This window comes from Triticum urartu, chromosome 3A, assembly GCF_056163025.1.
Source record: "Triticum urartu cultivar PI428250 chromosome 3A, HENAU_Tu73, whole genome shotgun sequence".
NCBI lineage: Eukaryota > Viridiplantae > Streptophyta > Magnoliopsida > Poales > Poaceae > Triticum > Triticum urartu.
The window spans coordinates 430,986,173-430,999,014 of NC_141875.1; the positions used below are offsets into that span (position 1 = coordinate 430,986,173).

At 44.3% G+C, this 12,842-nt stretch overlaps 1 protein-coding gene across 4 annotated transcripts; it reads left to right on the top strand.

Moving 5' to 3' along the window:
* The first annotated feature begins 2,626 nt into the window (after positions 1–2,626).
* LOC125544230 (putative isoprenylcysteine alpha-carbonyl methylesterase ICMEL2) lies at positions 2,627–12,388 on the top strand. Of its 4 annotated transcripts, XR_015619070.1 has the most exons (13): positions 2,627–3,130; positions 4,020–4,096; positions 4,309–4,378; positions 4,462–4,542; positions 4,625–4,699; positions 4,809–4,910; positions 5,325–5,462; positions 6,196–6,261; positions 6,339–6,479; positions 7,395–7,485; positions 8,247–8,526; positions 8,683–8,844; positions 11,076–12,388. XR_015619070.1 is itself a non-coding variant. In XM_048707844.2 (12 exons), exons 1-11 carry the CDS (start codon positions 2,736–2,738, stop codon positions 8,839–8,841), a joined length of 1,395 nt encoding a protein of 464 aa, XP_048563801.1. In that variant the 5' UTR covers positions 2,646–2,735; the 3' UTR covers positions 8,842–8,844; positions 11,076–12,388. The 4 variants fall into 4 exon arrangements, 2 of the variants coding, with proteins under 2 accessions (XP_048563801.1, XP_048563803.1); XR_007299348.2 differs by lacking the exon at positions 11,076–12,388 and having other exon boundaries at positions 8,247–8,522; positions 8,683–8,818; XM_048707844.2 differs by lacking the exon at positions 8,247–8,526 and having other exon boundaries at positions 2,646–3,130.
* Positions 12,389–12,842: the final 454 nt, after the last annotated feature.

Consider the following 12,842-nt stretch of genomic DNA (forward strand, 5'->3'; position numbering starts at 1 on the left):
AAGGAAATCACCCCTCCATCGATATTAGCATTTTTTTGAACTGAGATCTCCGGGTTATGATTTTTTTTGCGATTCTTTCCAATTGTGACCTCTCCTTCCACTCCGGCTCCTTCTCGCACAAACACCTCCACCACAGCCAGGTGACACCGCCCCAGGCCTCCTGCCTCTCCACACCTTCTCCGCCACCTCCTTCTCGTACTCCATTAACAATCCCTCCGCCACATTTGTCCACGGCGGTGTCGAGGGCATGGCGCAACAGCGTACCAGCGGTAGAGCAGCAGGAAGAAACACGCAGCAGGCGAGGCGAGCGGCCAACGGTGGAGGGCAGAGATGCGGCCGGCGTGGCTGAGGGGGCGGCCGGCAGAAGATGGCCACGACTGGAGGCGGCGCGAGGCAGGGGCGCGACAGCAGGGCGAGCGAAGGGATAGGCGGCAACACACGGGGTGAGCGTAGCCAGCGAGAGTGTGGCGCGCGGCCAGGGTGTGTGTCGCGTGGGGCACAGTGGTGCGGTGGCTGCGGCGAGCGCGACGGCAGCGGCGGGCGCGACCGACGCGGTGTAGCACGGGTGTGGGCATGGAGAGGAAGTGGCCCCGCGGGCGCGGAAGAAGAGCGGCAGGCTCGGGCATGGGCGTGCATAGGAGCGGGCATGTGCCACAGGGTCAATCCGAGGAGTTCGGTGGCTACCCCTGCAATGGCCATGGCGGACGGCGGTTCTCGGCCACGGCGAAATACCTAACGGGAGCAAACGAGAGGGGAAATAGGGAAAAGGCAAGAGGAGATCATGGCGTCAAGGAGGAGTGAGGCCATGGGGCAGGGAAGGAAGGGCGTCACCCTTATCCATTTCCCTTTGATGCCAGCGAGGTGGTCGGGCGGGAGCCCGACTCTGTAGCGACGCGGCTTGGGGAACAGTAGAAGACGACCGCGCGGGGACTGGACCGCTGAGCCGGTTCGGTGGCAAGGCCCGGGGGGCAGGGCGAATCCCCTTTTACATCGTCATTTTGGTTTTTCAATGTATTCTAATTTGTTTCTTCTTTTTAACACCGTTTTCTATTTATTTTTATCAACTAAATGATCTCTACTCCTAATGTCTCAGTTGGTAGTCTCCGTTCTGGCTTTATTTTCGTCCCACCTCCCGAGTGAGGGAGAGAGGGAGAGAGAGTGGGAAGAGGAAGGGAGAGGGTGTGTGTGTGTGAATTTGATGATAAAAAAAGTCGTCAATGTCACTTAATATGTATGAAAATATTAAATGTAATATTAACATAATTAATATTAAACTTTTAAAATAAATGTGACCTCGTTGCAACGCACAGACGTTTCTTTTAGTCTATGTACAAACGCGGCTGAAAATTTACGTGCCCCATCCCTACATGTAAAAGGGGACAAAGTTGCGGTAATGTTACCTACGTCCGCTCGCTGGGAGAGGGGTGACTGCAAACTATGTTTGATGGCAATTTTAGATTCGAGAAGAGATAAACCGATGACAGTTTTTAAATGAAAATTATCTTTTCAAGAAGAAACTGATATGTCCTCTGAAGAGATATCCCTCACCACTTTATCAAAACTAAAATTGTCACCTAATCGTTCGCATGTGCGGTCTTCACAAACGAACATTTTAAAGTTACGAGGATCCTAAGATTATGGGTCCAGCCTTGTTGAGGAATTCGTTCGAGGAGTGTGAAGCAGTAAAATTGATAAATTTATAAATTTGATCTCAGAGCAAAAATATTTCATAAACTAAGTTGTTTTTAAAAATATTTCACACTGCTGATCCTTTTGTGCAGCGTCCGATAGCAAGACGTTGCACTCTACTGTGCAGCTTGTGTAGCTTCATACAGCTAGGCGTTGCACAATATAATGCACCACCTAACTGTCGGACGCTGCACATGTATGGCGCCTGAATGTTAGGCGCTGCACAACTGTCAGGCGTTGCACATTAGAGATCAGCTATGTGAAATACTTTCAGAAACAATTTAGTTTGTGAAATAGTTTCCTCCTAAGAGTAAATTTGTGCCATTTGCCACGTGAAGCGGCACGTTTCCAATGAGTCGCATCAGCCGGCCAACCGTGTCGGAAACCAGGAGCAAAGTCACTTGGGTTCTAACGCGTGGCGCGGCGACACGTAATCACGGGCCCCCCGAGCGGACGCGGACGGCAGCGGCGTTCACCTCACCGGCGCACCCTAGAGCCAGCTACGCCTCCCTCCGCAGACCACAAACGAAGCTCTAGAACCTGCAAAGATTCCCCTGCCTCACGCCACAATCATATACACGGCCCTACCACGGTACACCACTCACCAATCATTTTAGCCCATACTAGTACTACCAGAAAGTATTGTACTATACTATCATATGCCATAGGTAGTACATACTCTCGTGTTTGTTGTCATCGTTTCATTTTTTTTCCTTTCAAATTTCTAATTTTCTACTAATAACGGAAGAGATTTCCTCGCTGGGGTGTGAGCATCCAGCGTCGTGTGGTGTGCAAATCATCCATCGTTAAGCCTTCTACGCATCCTTTTGCTGGCAAAGGATATATGCTCTGTCTGTGACCTATAGTAGCACTGCTACCACGAGTAAATAATTTTTCGAATTTGGACAGGGTCACACCACCACCACTCGTGTTGCTGTATCCAACTCTACCTTCGGCACCGAAAGCCTCGCCCGGTTCCGCAGCCCGCAAAAGTCCGCCCGCGCCGGAAGGATGGCGAAGCAAGGAGGCAAACGAGGATTTGCGGCATGTTGCTACGCTCGCCTCGCCTCCCCCACGCGTCCCTCCACGCCACGCACCCCGCCTCCTCCTATTTAGGCGCGCCCCTCCTCCCCGCCCCGTTCTTCCGCACCAACTCGAATCTCCCACTCCCAACCGCCCGGCGGACCTTCCCGAGCCTTCGCCACGCAATGGCAATGCAGCCTCCCCCCTCCGGGGACGACGCGCGCGAGGCGGACGCGCTCCTCCCGCGGAGCGACTCCGCCGGCCGCCGCCGCTCGTCGCCCGTGCAGTCCGCGTCCCCGAGGCCCCCGGGCTCGGCCGGCCCCAGGAGGCAGTCGTCCTTCCGCCACGACGTCGGCCATGCCGCCTGCGAGACCTACCTCGTCACGCGCCTCACCTTCACACTGCTCCAGTACCTCGGGTAATCACCAAAATTCCTCGCTGGCTACTCCACTGTCTCCATCGCCATGAGGTGCTCCAACTCGAGGGCGATCGCTATGATGCAACACGCACGGTAGTGGTGATGGTTTTGATGCTCCTGTAGCGACCCAAAATTTCAGTTCTACTTGGAAACTTCCTTATGTCCGGAGGTCGTTGAGATGGCTGAGTTGCCAAGGCAGCTTCATATCAATCCCTATGGAGAAGCCAACTCCACAAGGTTGTTTGATCACTCAATTGCGTGAGGGACATGGACTAGAATTAAGCTTCGGGGACCACATAACTGTTTCCCTGTCGTGCGGGCTTTGTCTTTGCATAACAAACCATTTGTTCAGAAACAAACAAATAAAAAAAACTGTATCCGTCTTGATTTGGTGATCTTGGCCCCTTTCGTTGTAAAAGACGGAACAAGGAGGGGATCGCTTTTATCTGCCTTACAATCGTGTTTCGAATCTTTGCTACAACAACACAGCTATTTCTGTCATAACCGTCTCCAAGAGATACATCGAGGGGACGATCTTGCAAGTAGTTCTGCTGAAACATAAATAAGCCTGTTATGTATTCACTAGAGTAGTTGGTTGTGTGCATCCTAGTGGCGCAAAGCCAGGTTGTGTGCTCATTGTGTTTGTATCCCTTTGATGCTGCATTATGAGTCCGTACTGAAAATTGCGGGGAATATATTAAGGCAATTTTTTTTGAAGTATGGCATAGGGAGGCCATGCAAATTCTTGCCCTCATTGTAGTTCGAAACTACATTCATCTTGATAGGTTAAGATTCACTGATAATTTTCACCCTTTTTGTCAGAATGTAGCGATGAATAGAATCACTGTTGATATTTTTCTGTTCCTGTTCTAATTTTATTTTTATTCAGGTTAGGTTACCGCTGGATGAGGCAGCTTCTTGCCCTCGCAATCTATGCCATTCTACTTATGCCAGGTTTTTTGCAAGGTATATTGCAGACAGGTTAACATTTCAGGGATTGCGCTATCAGTTTTTGTTATGCACATCAAAGAGCATGTGGATGGATATTCTTTGTTATTTTTGATGTTCATGTGGTCTTCTGCTTCTTGAATGGACCCTTGGATTGTTGGCTCATTTCATTAGAATATGGTATCATCGGTATCCTATAGCATTCTGAAAACATTCTTTTCTTACTGCAGTTGGATATTACTATTTCTTTTCAAGTCAGGTTCGTAGAAGTATAGTTTATGGAGAACAACCGAGAAACAGGTGACATCAACCATCCCCACCCCAATGCCCCAGAAATCATTCCTATGTTTTTTTTTCAGTTTTATGACAATTGCATTGTACAGGTTGGATTTGTATATACCCAAAGATAATAGAAGACCCTGTCCCGTGGTGGCCTTTGTAACTGGTGGGGCCTGGATTATTGGGTGAGTTGATATTTTTGCAACTACGCATTCCGTTAATCCTTCACGGCGACTTCATTTGTTGACGACCTTGCTCGAAATTCAGTTACAAGGCATGGGGTGCCCTTCTTGGCAGGCGGTTGGCTGAGAGAGGAATCCTAGTTGCTTGCATTGATTATAGGTGCTGCTTGATTTCCGTTGAAATCACTCCATATTATTTTTGTTAATAATATTGAACAATTGTTTCACTTTTTATTTTCTTGACACAATATTCACACGTCTATTTTCAGAAATTTTCCTCAAGGAACAATAAGTGACATGGTTAGCGATGCTTCTCAGGGGATCTCATTCGTGTGTAACAACATTGCTAGTTATGGAGGTGATCCTAATCAGTAAGATAACCATTTTTTTTGTGTGTACGAAAGTGACTGTTGAACGACCACAAAGAGCAGTTTTTACCCTTAGGCTAAGTTTACGTGCCAATTCATGTCATTTGCTTAAGAAGATGCATGATTCGGTTAACCGATGATTGTCAGCTAGATAGCCACAAATTATTAATGAATTACTCAGGAAACTTGACCTCTTTTTATACACTGGACACTTCTTAGAACTTTACTTAAAGCCCTTGTGCTAGCTTAAGTTTTATAAATATTTACATGTCATTTTGCATTATGTTGATGGCATATATTTACATCATTCTGTTTATTATCATTACTGATACCTTCCACCAGAGTGATGTTTGTATATGCACGGCATTTCAGTTATCATAACTCTGTGGCCTAGTTGATTTTACGATAAACCTGTAGGATCTACTTGATGGGTCAGTCAGCAGGAGCACATATTTCAGCATGTGCCCTAATGGAACAGGCAGTAAAAGAGTCTAGCGGACAGCCCATTTCTTGGAGTGTTACACAAATCAACGCATACTTTGGTTTATCTGGAGGGTGAGATCTTAGGTTCCTTGCTGGTTAGTCTTTTGTGCATGGCTATTTAACTACTTGTGGAACTTAAGATAGTACAAGCATCAGAGCTCCTGTAAGTTGTGATGACATTTTGGGGGTTTTGGTTTTCGAATACTCCTTAAAACCCATAACCAAAGGTTAAATTTCATATTGTTCACAGAATATTGAGTGATTGCTCTGGAAGATATTGACTTCAGCATATTTGATCAGATACTGGGTACACATTAGGTTGCCCTTTTGTGTATTCAAAAAGTAATTGCAGTGATCATATTTTGTATGTTCTGGATTTGAACTAATTTGAATGTATCAATATGAGAGCTAGTCTTAAAATAGTAGAACCAAACCAATTGTTGTCTTTGTATTTGCAACCAGATGGCTCGTGTTTGTCACAAAGAAAGACCTTATAAATTTTCCAACTTTTCCTCTGTGCCAGTAATTACAATAATAGTTTGGTCCAAATTTTTGGAATGACGCCACTACCAAACTCCTTCACCTAGTCCCAGTTGCTTCTAATCTACAAAGAGGACACCATCATATTCCAATGTCACATGGAGTTTGATAGATTTGTACTTCAAAGTTATCTTACAAATATATATTGTGATATTTCTTTTTCATTGGATTACAAATAAAACTTGACCTCCAATATTTTATGTTTCCTTTCGGATGTATAATGGTGGACACTCGACATGGTTCAGTAACAGTAATATTTTTGCAGATACAACATCCATAATTTGGTCGACCATTTCCATCAGCGTGGTCTGAACCGTTCAATATTTCTCAGGTAGTAATATGACTATGCTTTGATCCATTTATTTAATAATAAATTGATACCGACACCAAGCACAATTACTGTTTCAGTATAATGGAGGGAGAAGAATCATTGTCACGTTATTCTCCTGAAATTGTTGTCAAGGAGTCAAGTGCCCGGACCATAGCTCTACTTCCTCGTATCTTTCTTATGCATGGAACAGATGATTATTCAATACCATCATCTTCCAGGTTTGTTTATGTCTTCTGCAGATGTTTATTTAACACAATGAAGGGCAAACCATACCCACCTACCCTCCAAAAATTCTTGATGTTGTGGTAAAAGGAAATTCTTTTACTGTGCAAGTCCATCTGCATCTCAATTTATTAAAACAAACTTCCCTTGGCATCTTAGTTTAGTCACTGTCTGTTCTTCTGATCTAGTTGAAAAGACTACAGAAAATACTCTAGTTGGATTTCATGAAACAATAAACCAAGGTTGGGTAGGATATCTCGCCTTCGCATTTCAATTTTCAGTATACAACTTCATTGAGTTGAAAAGGCTACAGAAAATACTCTAGTTGGATTTCATGAAACAATAAACCAAGCTGGGGTAAGGTAACATACCCTTTTGCAGTCACAGCATCAAACTTTTCTAAGTTAAATGTCATGGTCTTTCCTTCTCTACTTTTAGGCTTTTAGCATCTCTTTTAGTACCAAGGTAATTGTTGAAGATGAAGTATATTAAAACCAAAACTGTACATAAAGTTTGCAAAGTTGAAAGGTGTATTCACACTTTCCTTCGATAGGAACAATAGCAGAACTATTCATACACCACTCTTTGTTAAACTCCAGAAGTCCAGATGATAGTATATTTATCAAAATACTGGCAAGTTTGGGGATTGGCTGACTAGAACATGAATATTCTCTCTGTTTTTACATGTGCAGCATTAAGTGTCAACTATTTCACCTGTAACAATAATACTACATTTGAGAATTCTTTTTGACTTTCTACTCATCTATATTTTGCTGCTTCTAGTGCAAGCCTACAAGGTTGATCTATTGTCTGTTATTTGGATTGATATTTAGTTGATTGCTCCCCTGTTTAACCAATATAATGTTTCCCAATTTCACGATACAAGTTACTCTGCTTCTTTTTATGTGCAGTCGAACTTTTGTAGACGTCCTTCAACAAGCTGGTGCCCAGGCCACATTATTATTGTACGAAGGGAAAACACATACAGATATATTTATACAGGTGACAAATGTGGATGTTGATAATGAATCATTTTTTGTGTCGTAGTATATCATAGTAGTTATAACTGTAAAATTCAACTTGATTCATATGCTAACTATTTACTCAAACAGTAAGGACTTCATTCGCAAATTGTCTTACTTTTTTTACTTTGCTAAATGAAATTGGTGGATTTCTGGAAAGACTACCTCCTCAATGTGCTATTTCAAATATTTGAGGTCATTGTATGAACAAATTCTCAGGATAGAAAATGGGGTTATGTGGGCCTTTCCTTGGTTCGCACTAGGTTATGGCGACACTGAATCTTACTAGTACCAATTATATAGTAATACTAGAATATTTTACGTAGGGAAAAAGTAGTAGTTGCTATATCATTCAACTTAATAGTGGTGACTTGTCAAATCAACTAAAGTGTTAGGGTGTGCATGGTTGAGCCAAACCAGTTCTGGCCAAGGTTTTGCTTGCCTATGATTGGGCCATATTGCCAATTAGAATGAACTTGAGTGGGAAAAGGGACATGGGCATGAAGCTTTCTTGGCAACATTCCAAATTCCAAACAAGGACCAAAGTTCTGGTTGTGACCAAACAATTGGTATGGTTGTTTTCGTCACAAACCAAACATACCGTAAATATCTCCGCCTTCATTTTTTTTGAGAAAACACAAAAAGGTTTTGCGTTTCATTTCATTGGAAAGCAGGAGAGTTCGGTACAGCGTCCCTCAAAGAGGCAAAAGATACATGGTGGTCGTTTAGTGAATGTCCCAGGTTGTCGGCAACAACAATCGAAGGCCGAGGACTCCGGTTCTAGACCAAAGGGCGGCTTCCTCTTTCATGCGTGCGATGGTGTTCGGGGCAAACGGGAGGTCGCCATCGAAGACACACGTGTTCCTCTGTTCCAGATAATCCAGGCAATCAGCAGAGTGGCGGAGGAAAGGCCCTTGCGTAGCGGCTTGGGGGTGGTCTGCTTAGGCAGAGTGTCGCAGTTTTGAACTAACCTTAGTTCAAGACTGCGACACTTATTATGGATCTGAGGGAGTATTGGTTAGTAAGAGAGAGATCTTATCATGTCTTTGCTAAAATCTTACTTTCATTAGTATTTGTATAATTAGCCCTCCGAACTGGTAACTGCTGTATAATTGTGTAATTAAAACATCTCGCCTAATTATGAGGCTCTAACTTGTTTATTTAAATCTTTTCACAGGATCCTCTTAGGGGTGGAAGGGATCCTTTGGTTGAAGATGTCTTTTCTGTTATTTATGCCGATGATGCAACTTGCCGAAATGCAGCTTCTGCGCCAACTCCAAGGCGCCTGGTTTTTGAGTGGCAATTGCAGTTGGCCCGTTGGATTAGTCCCTTCTAGAAGGTAATTGCTGTTACCGCCTTTATCTTTTGCCTTAAACTCCTCCCCTGCTAGAATTATTTTTGTGTAGTAAAAAATTTGCTACGGTTCTCATTAAACTGTAAGAATGTATTAATTGTGGCCGTGCCAATATTGTACTCCCTCTAGTGTAGTGTCAAAAACGCTCTTATATTATGGGACAGAGGGAGTATTATCCTGTGCCAAGTCTTCTGTTATGGGATTTCTTTTGAGTTCATTAACTTGAGGTAAGGGTAGTTCTTCTCAATCACCATTGATGTTGACTATGGCCGTATGCATCTGTCGGATGCAGAGGCCGGGGGTGATCCTCCTCCTCAAAAAAAAAAACCCCACTGATGTTGACTTGGAATTCTGTGTTAATTTCAACCTCTAAGCTCCCTAAGGCATGTAAGAAGTTGTGAATTGTGCGCACTCCAGGTTTGTTTTCGTGGTGGGCCTTGCTTGTCAGTCGGTCAGGACCAATGATTTGACCTGGGCCCAGCCGCGAGGTGCCTGTGTCGCTTGCTTGGGCTTCGTATCACCTGCCAGCCGTCGGACATCCTGGCACCCCTGGTACTCCCTCAGACATAGGCAGAGCAGTAGGAAAGTATGTCCGTCCGGTGGACGCAGTGTCGCTCTCTCCCAAGTCAGTTGGTCCCTTGGCCTCCTTGCACATATCAAACACCCTCCTCCCTTCAACGCTAAGGCAGACAGGTGAGGGAACTAGACGTAACAATCCAAAATTTCCAACATCATGCCACCGGCCATAGAGGAAGAGGGGGGATTGGGCTTGGAGGGAGATGTGCTTATGGACTGGAGGACATTAGGGTTGGATGTGAGATCTGGCGGAGTCCTGGGAGGCGGTGGAGGGCGAGCGAAGGTGAAAGCTGTAGCCGTGGACACCGGCAGTGAGCTTCAACATGACCATTACATCGACGTTGCCTTCGTGTTTGTGTGCCTCCGGCTAGTGGGGTTAGAGATCCAGAAGGTTTGGGCCTTGTGTTTTACCACTATGATTTTTAATTCTCAAATCAATTAACAGCTCAGAAGTCCACATGTAACAAACCTGGGTTCTGCAAGGCCCACATTCAAAATTAGGCCCATCAATTAGAGCTCAAAATCTGTCTATTCTGCTCTAACCTAGCTGCTCTCCAGTTAAGGTAATGCATATGAATCGGGGGTCTTCATAAGGACAGTAATTGGTGCAATTTTTTTTACTAAATACCAATAAGAGATGTGTGCCCTCTAAATCATGCAAAATAGACGACCAAGTACCCAACGAAGAAATACACAAAATAGACGACCACCACCAAAAGAACGCTGAACCTTTCTCGTAGTTTCAATGTTGTCAAAGATGGTGGGCGGTGGTGCTGTTTGTTATTTGTGTGTTATCCCTTCTTTTTTGTTTTCCTCCACCGAGACATAGCTTTGGTCTTCAATGACTTTGCTTTTTGCCGGCGTGATCCCTTGTGTGTGTGTTGGTGTTGGCTGTCTGCATCCTAGTCGTGCAGAGGCCGGGTGTATGCTCATTGTGTTTGTATCCTCTTGGTGCTTCACTATGAAATAATAAAAACGCCCTTTATGAAAAAAAACACCAAAAGAAAGCTACAAGGCCAAATGACGTGGCAAAATGCGCTTCCGCTTCTAGTTAGTATACGACAGAAAAATGAACGTTCCAAAATGTATCAACTTTGTTGGTGTGCACTTTCCTGGCATGTTGGCCTGTACACTTCTTTACCTGCTATCCGTTTAAGGAGGAACCTACATGAGTCGAAACAACGCCTTCTTTTACCCCTTCTGTTTTTGAACTTGTAGATGAGGTGTACTTTATATCACTCACAAGGGCTTGTAATCATGGGTTCTGCAATGTTCGAATTTGTATCGAACAAAAACTAGGAAGTCACTGTATAGGTAATATAAAAGTTGATTGAGGAAGTTTTTTTGTTGTTTCTAAATGCGCCAGGATAATTTCGGAAGTGCCCACGTTTGACTTTTCTGTTCATAATTACCAGGTGTGTGTTCTTCTAATTTTTGGGTAAGTGTGGCTGGTCATTCACGTAGTGTTACTTTTTGAGACATCATCAGCGTTTATGGTGATTGGTTGTGTGATTTTGTAACAGTTCTGTGTCCTGAAATTTCTGTTCGTTTGATGATTGTGGTTGTGTAGGATCATGATAATCGTTTGTCATGTACTCCTATTATCGTTGGCATAATGGGTTTTGCTTCTTTTTTTTCAGACGACACCACAGAGATGATGATTCTTAGGGTCTCGGGTGATTGGTGTTTGTGTTATTGTATTTGCCAATCAAACCCAAACAAACACACGTAAAATGGGAGAAAGCAGTGAAACATCAAGCAGGATAAGATGAAGCAGATGGCAGAACTACACGTCTTATTTGTAATATTCGTCACATGGATTGCGCACACACTGTCAGCGCCTGTCGAGGCATGATCGACATCATGGGAGACAAAGGAAGGGAAAGGCGGGATTCATATATAATTCATAGCACCATGAAGATAGCATGCAAGCTCCATTTCTTCTGCTGCCGTTGTCAGTTTTTTGCTGCTGCTGGCTTGGAGCTCTTCACCTGCTGTCATTTGAAAAACACCATCATCAGGGAAAGAGCATGCAAGGTGAAGGTTATAAGGATCTCAATATGACATCAGCTGCAGGTTGTACCCTCTTCTTAGGCTCCCGTGGCTTTGACTCGGCCTTCTTGATGCCACCCTTGGCGGCTGCTGGCTTGGTCGCCGTGGCACTGAGCTTTGCAGGCCCCTTGGTGGCACTAACCTTGGTAGGCTCCTTGGCCTGCCCTTCAAGTCCGGTTGGCTTCACGGCCTTCAGGGATGCCATTCTTATATGCTGCTCTGTTCCGGCACTGGAAGGCTTAGAACTGTCGTGTGCTTGATGAACTGGGGAATGGATGGACCAAGGTATTTATAGGCCGCTTCTTGGGTCTCCCAAGTGTGCAGAGTACAAATCCTACATGAAGCAAGAATAAAGGCGTCCTGAATTATTGTAGCAAGTGATTGATGGCACGGTGCAGTTGGATGCTTTCTTACAGAATTGGATGCCTTGTAGCCTGGTAGGAGGTGCAACTTACCGGACGTGAAGTTTTCCATTCGAAATGTTTGAGGTATATTATTCCCTGAGTCATTAACGCACAATGGCACCAGGAAGCTTCCGAAAGATAAAATCTTGTACAAGAAGGTTTGCTGCCTGGTTTCTGTTGGTGTCTGGATGATCTCCCCCTCCGACGTAGGGGACTCGGCTATAGCTTGTGTTGCGTTTGGCAAGTTGCCATGACGTCTTTTTTGTTTTTTGCTGATTCTATGGGATTTGTAATAATTTAGTTGCATGTGTCCTTGAGAAGGATGGCTTGTACTCTGTTTCGTACTCCCTCCGTCCCATAATGCAAGACTTTTTTAACACTAAAAGACGTCTTATGTTATGGGATAGTGGGAGTAGTTTTTTAGGAGATTGTATTAGTGAGTGCCTCCTTGTACTCTGTTTTGTACTTGTTTCTGTTGAGGGACTGTTTTTTGTTGTTGTTGAGAGGTGCCAACACTTGATTGATTCATTTGAACATTAAGAGGGATGCGTACATGCGGAGAAATGAGCCACAAGTGATGACCCTGATCAAGCAAAAGGGAATGTTTGGCCCTGATCAAGCAAAAGGGAATGTTTGGCTAGATTATGCGCATCAACATTCGATGTTCTACTTCTAAAATTAAAACTGCAACTACTAAAGTTGCACCTATAAAGTGAAATCTCTCTAATCACTGTCAAATAAGCTCATTTAGTTCTGTCTTGTATATCATGTACCTTCGGTTTGCTGTCACACCACCACGAGGCTCTAAGAGAAAGGTCTTCTGCGAGCCACACACCACCACGAGGCTCTAAGAGAAAGGTCTTCTGCGAGCGCAAGAGATTGTATTAGCAACGATGCTAGAAACAAGTGAGAGCAGATCCTGCACGGTAGCACCCATGTTGTAATTGGGCT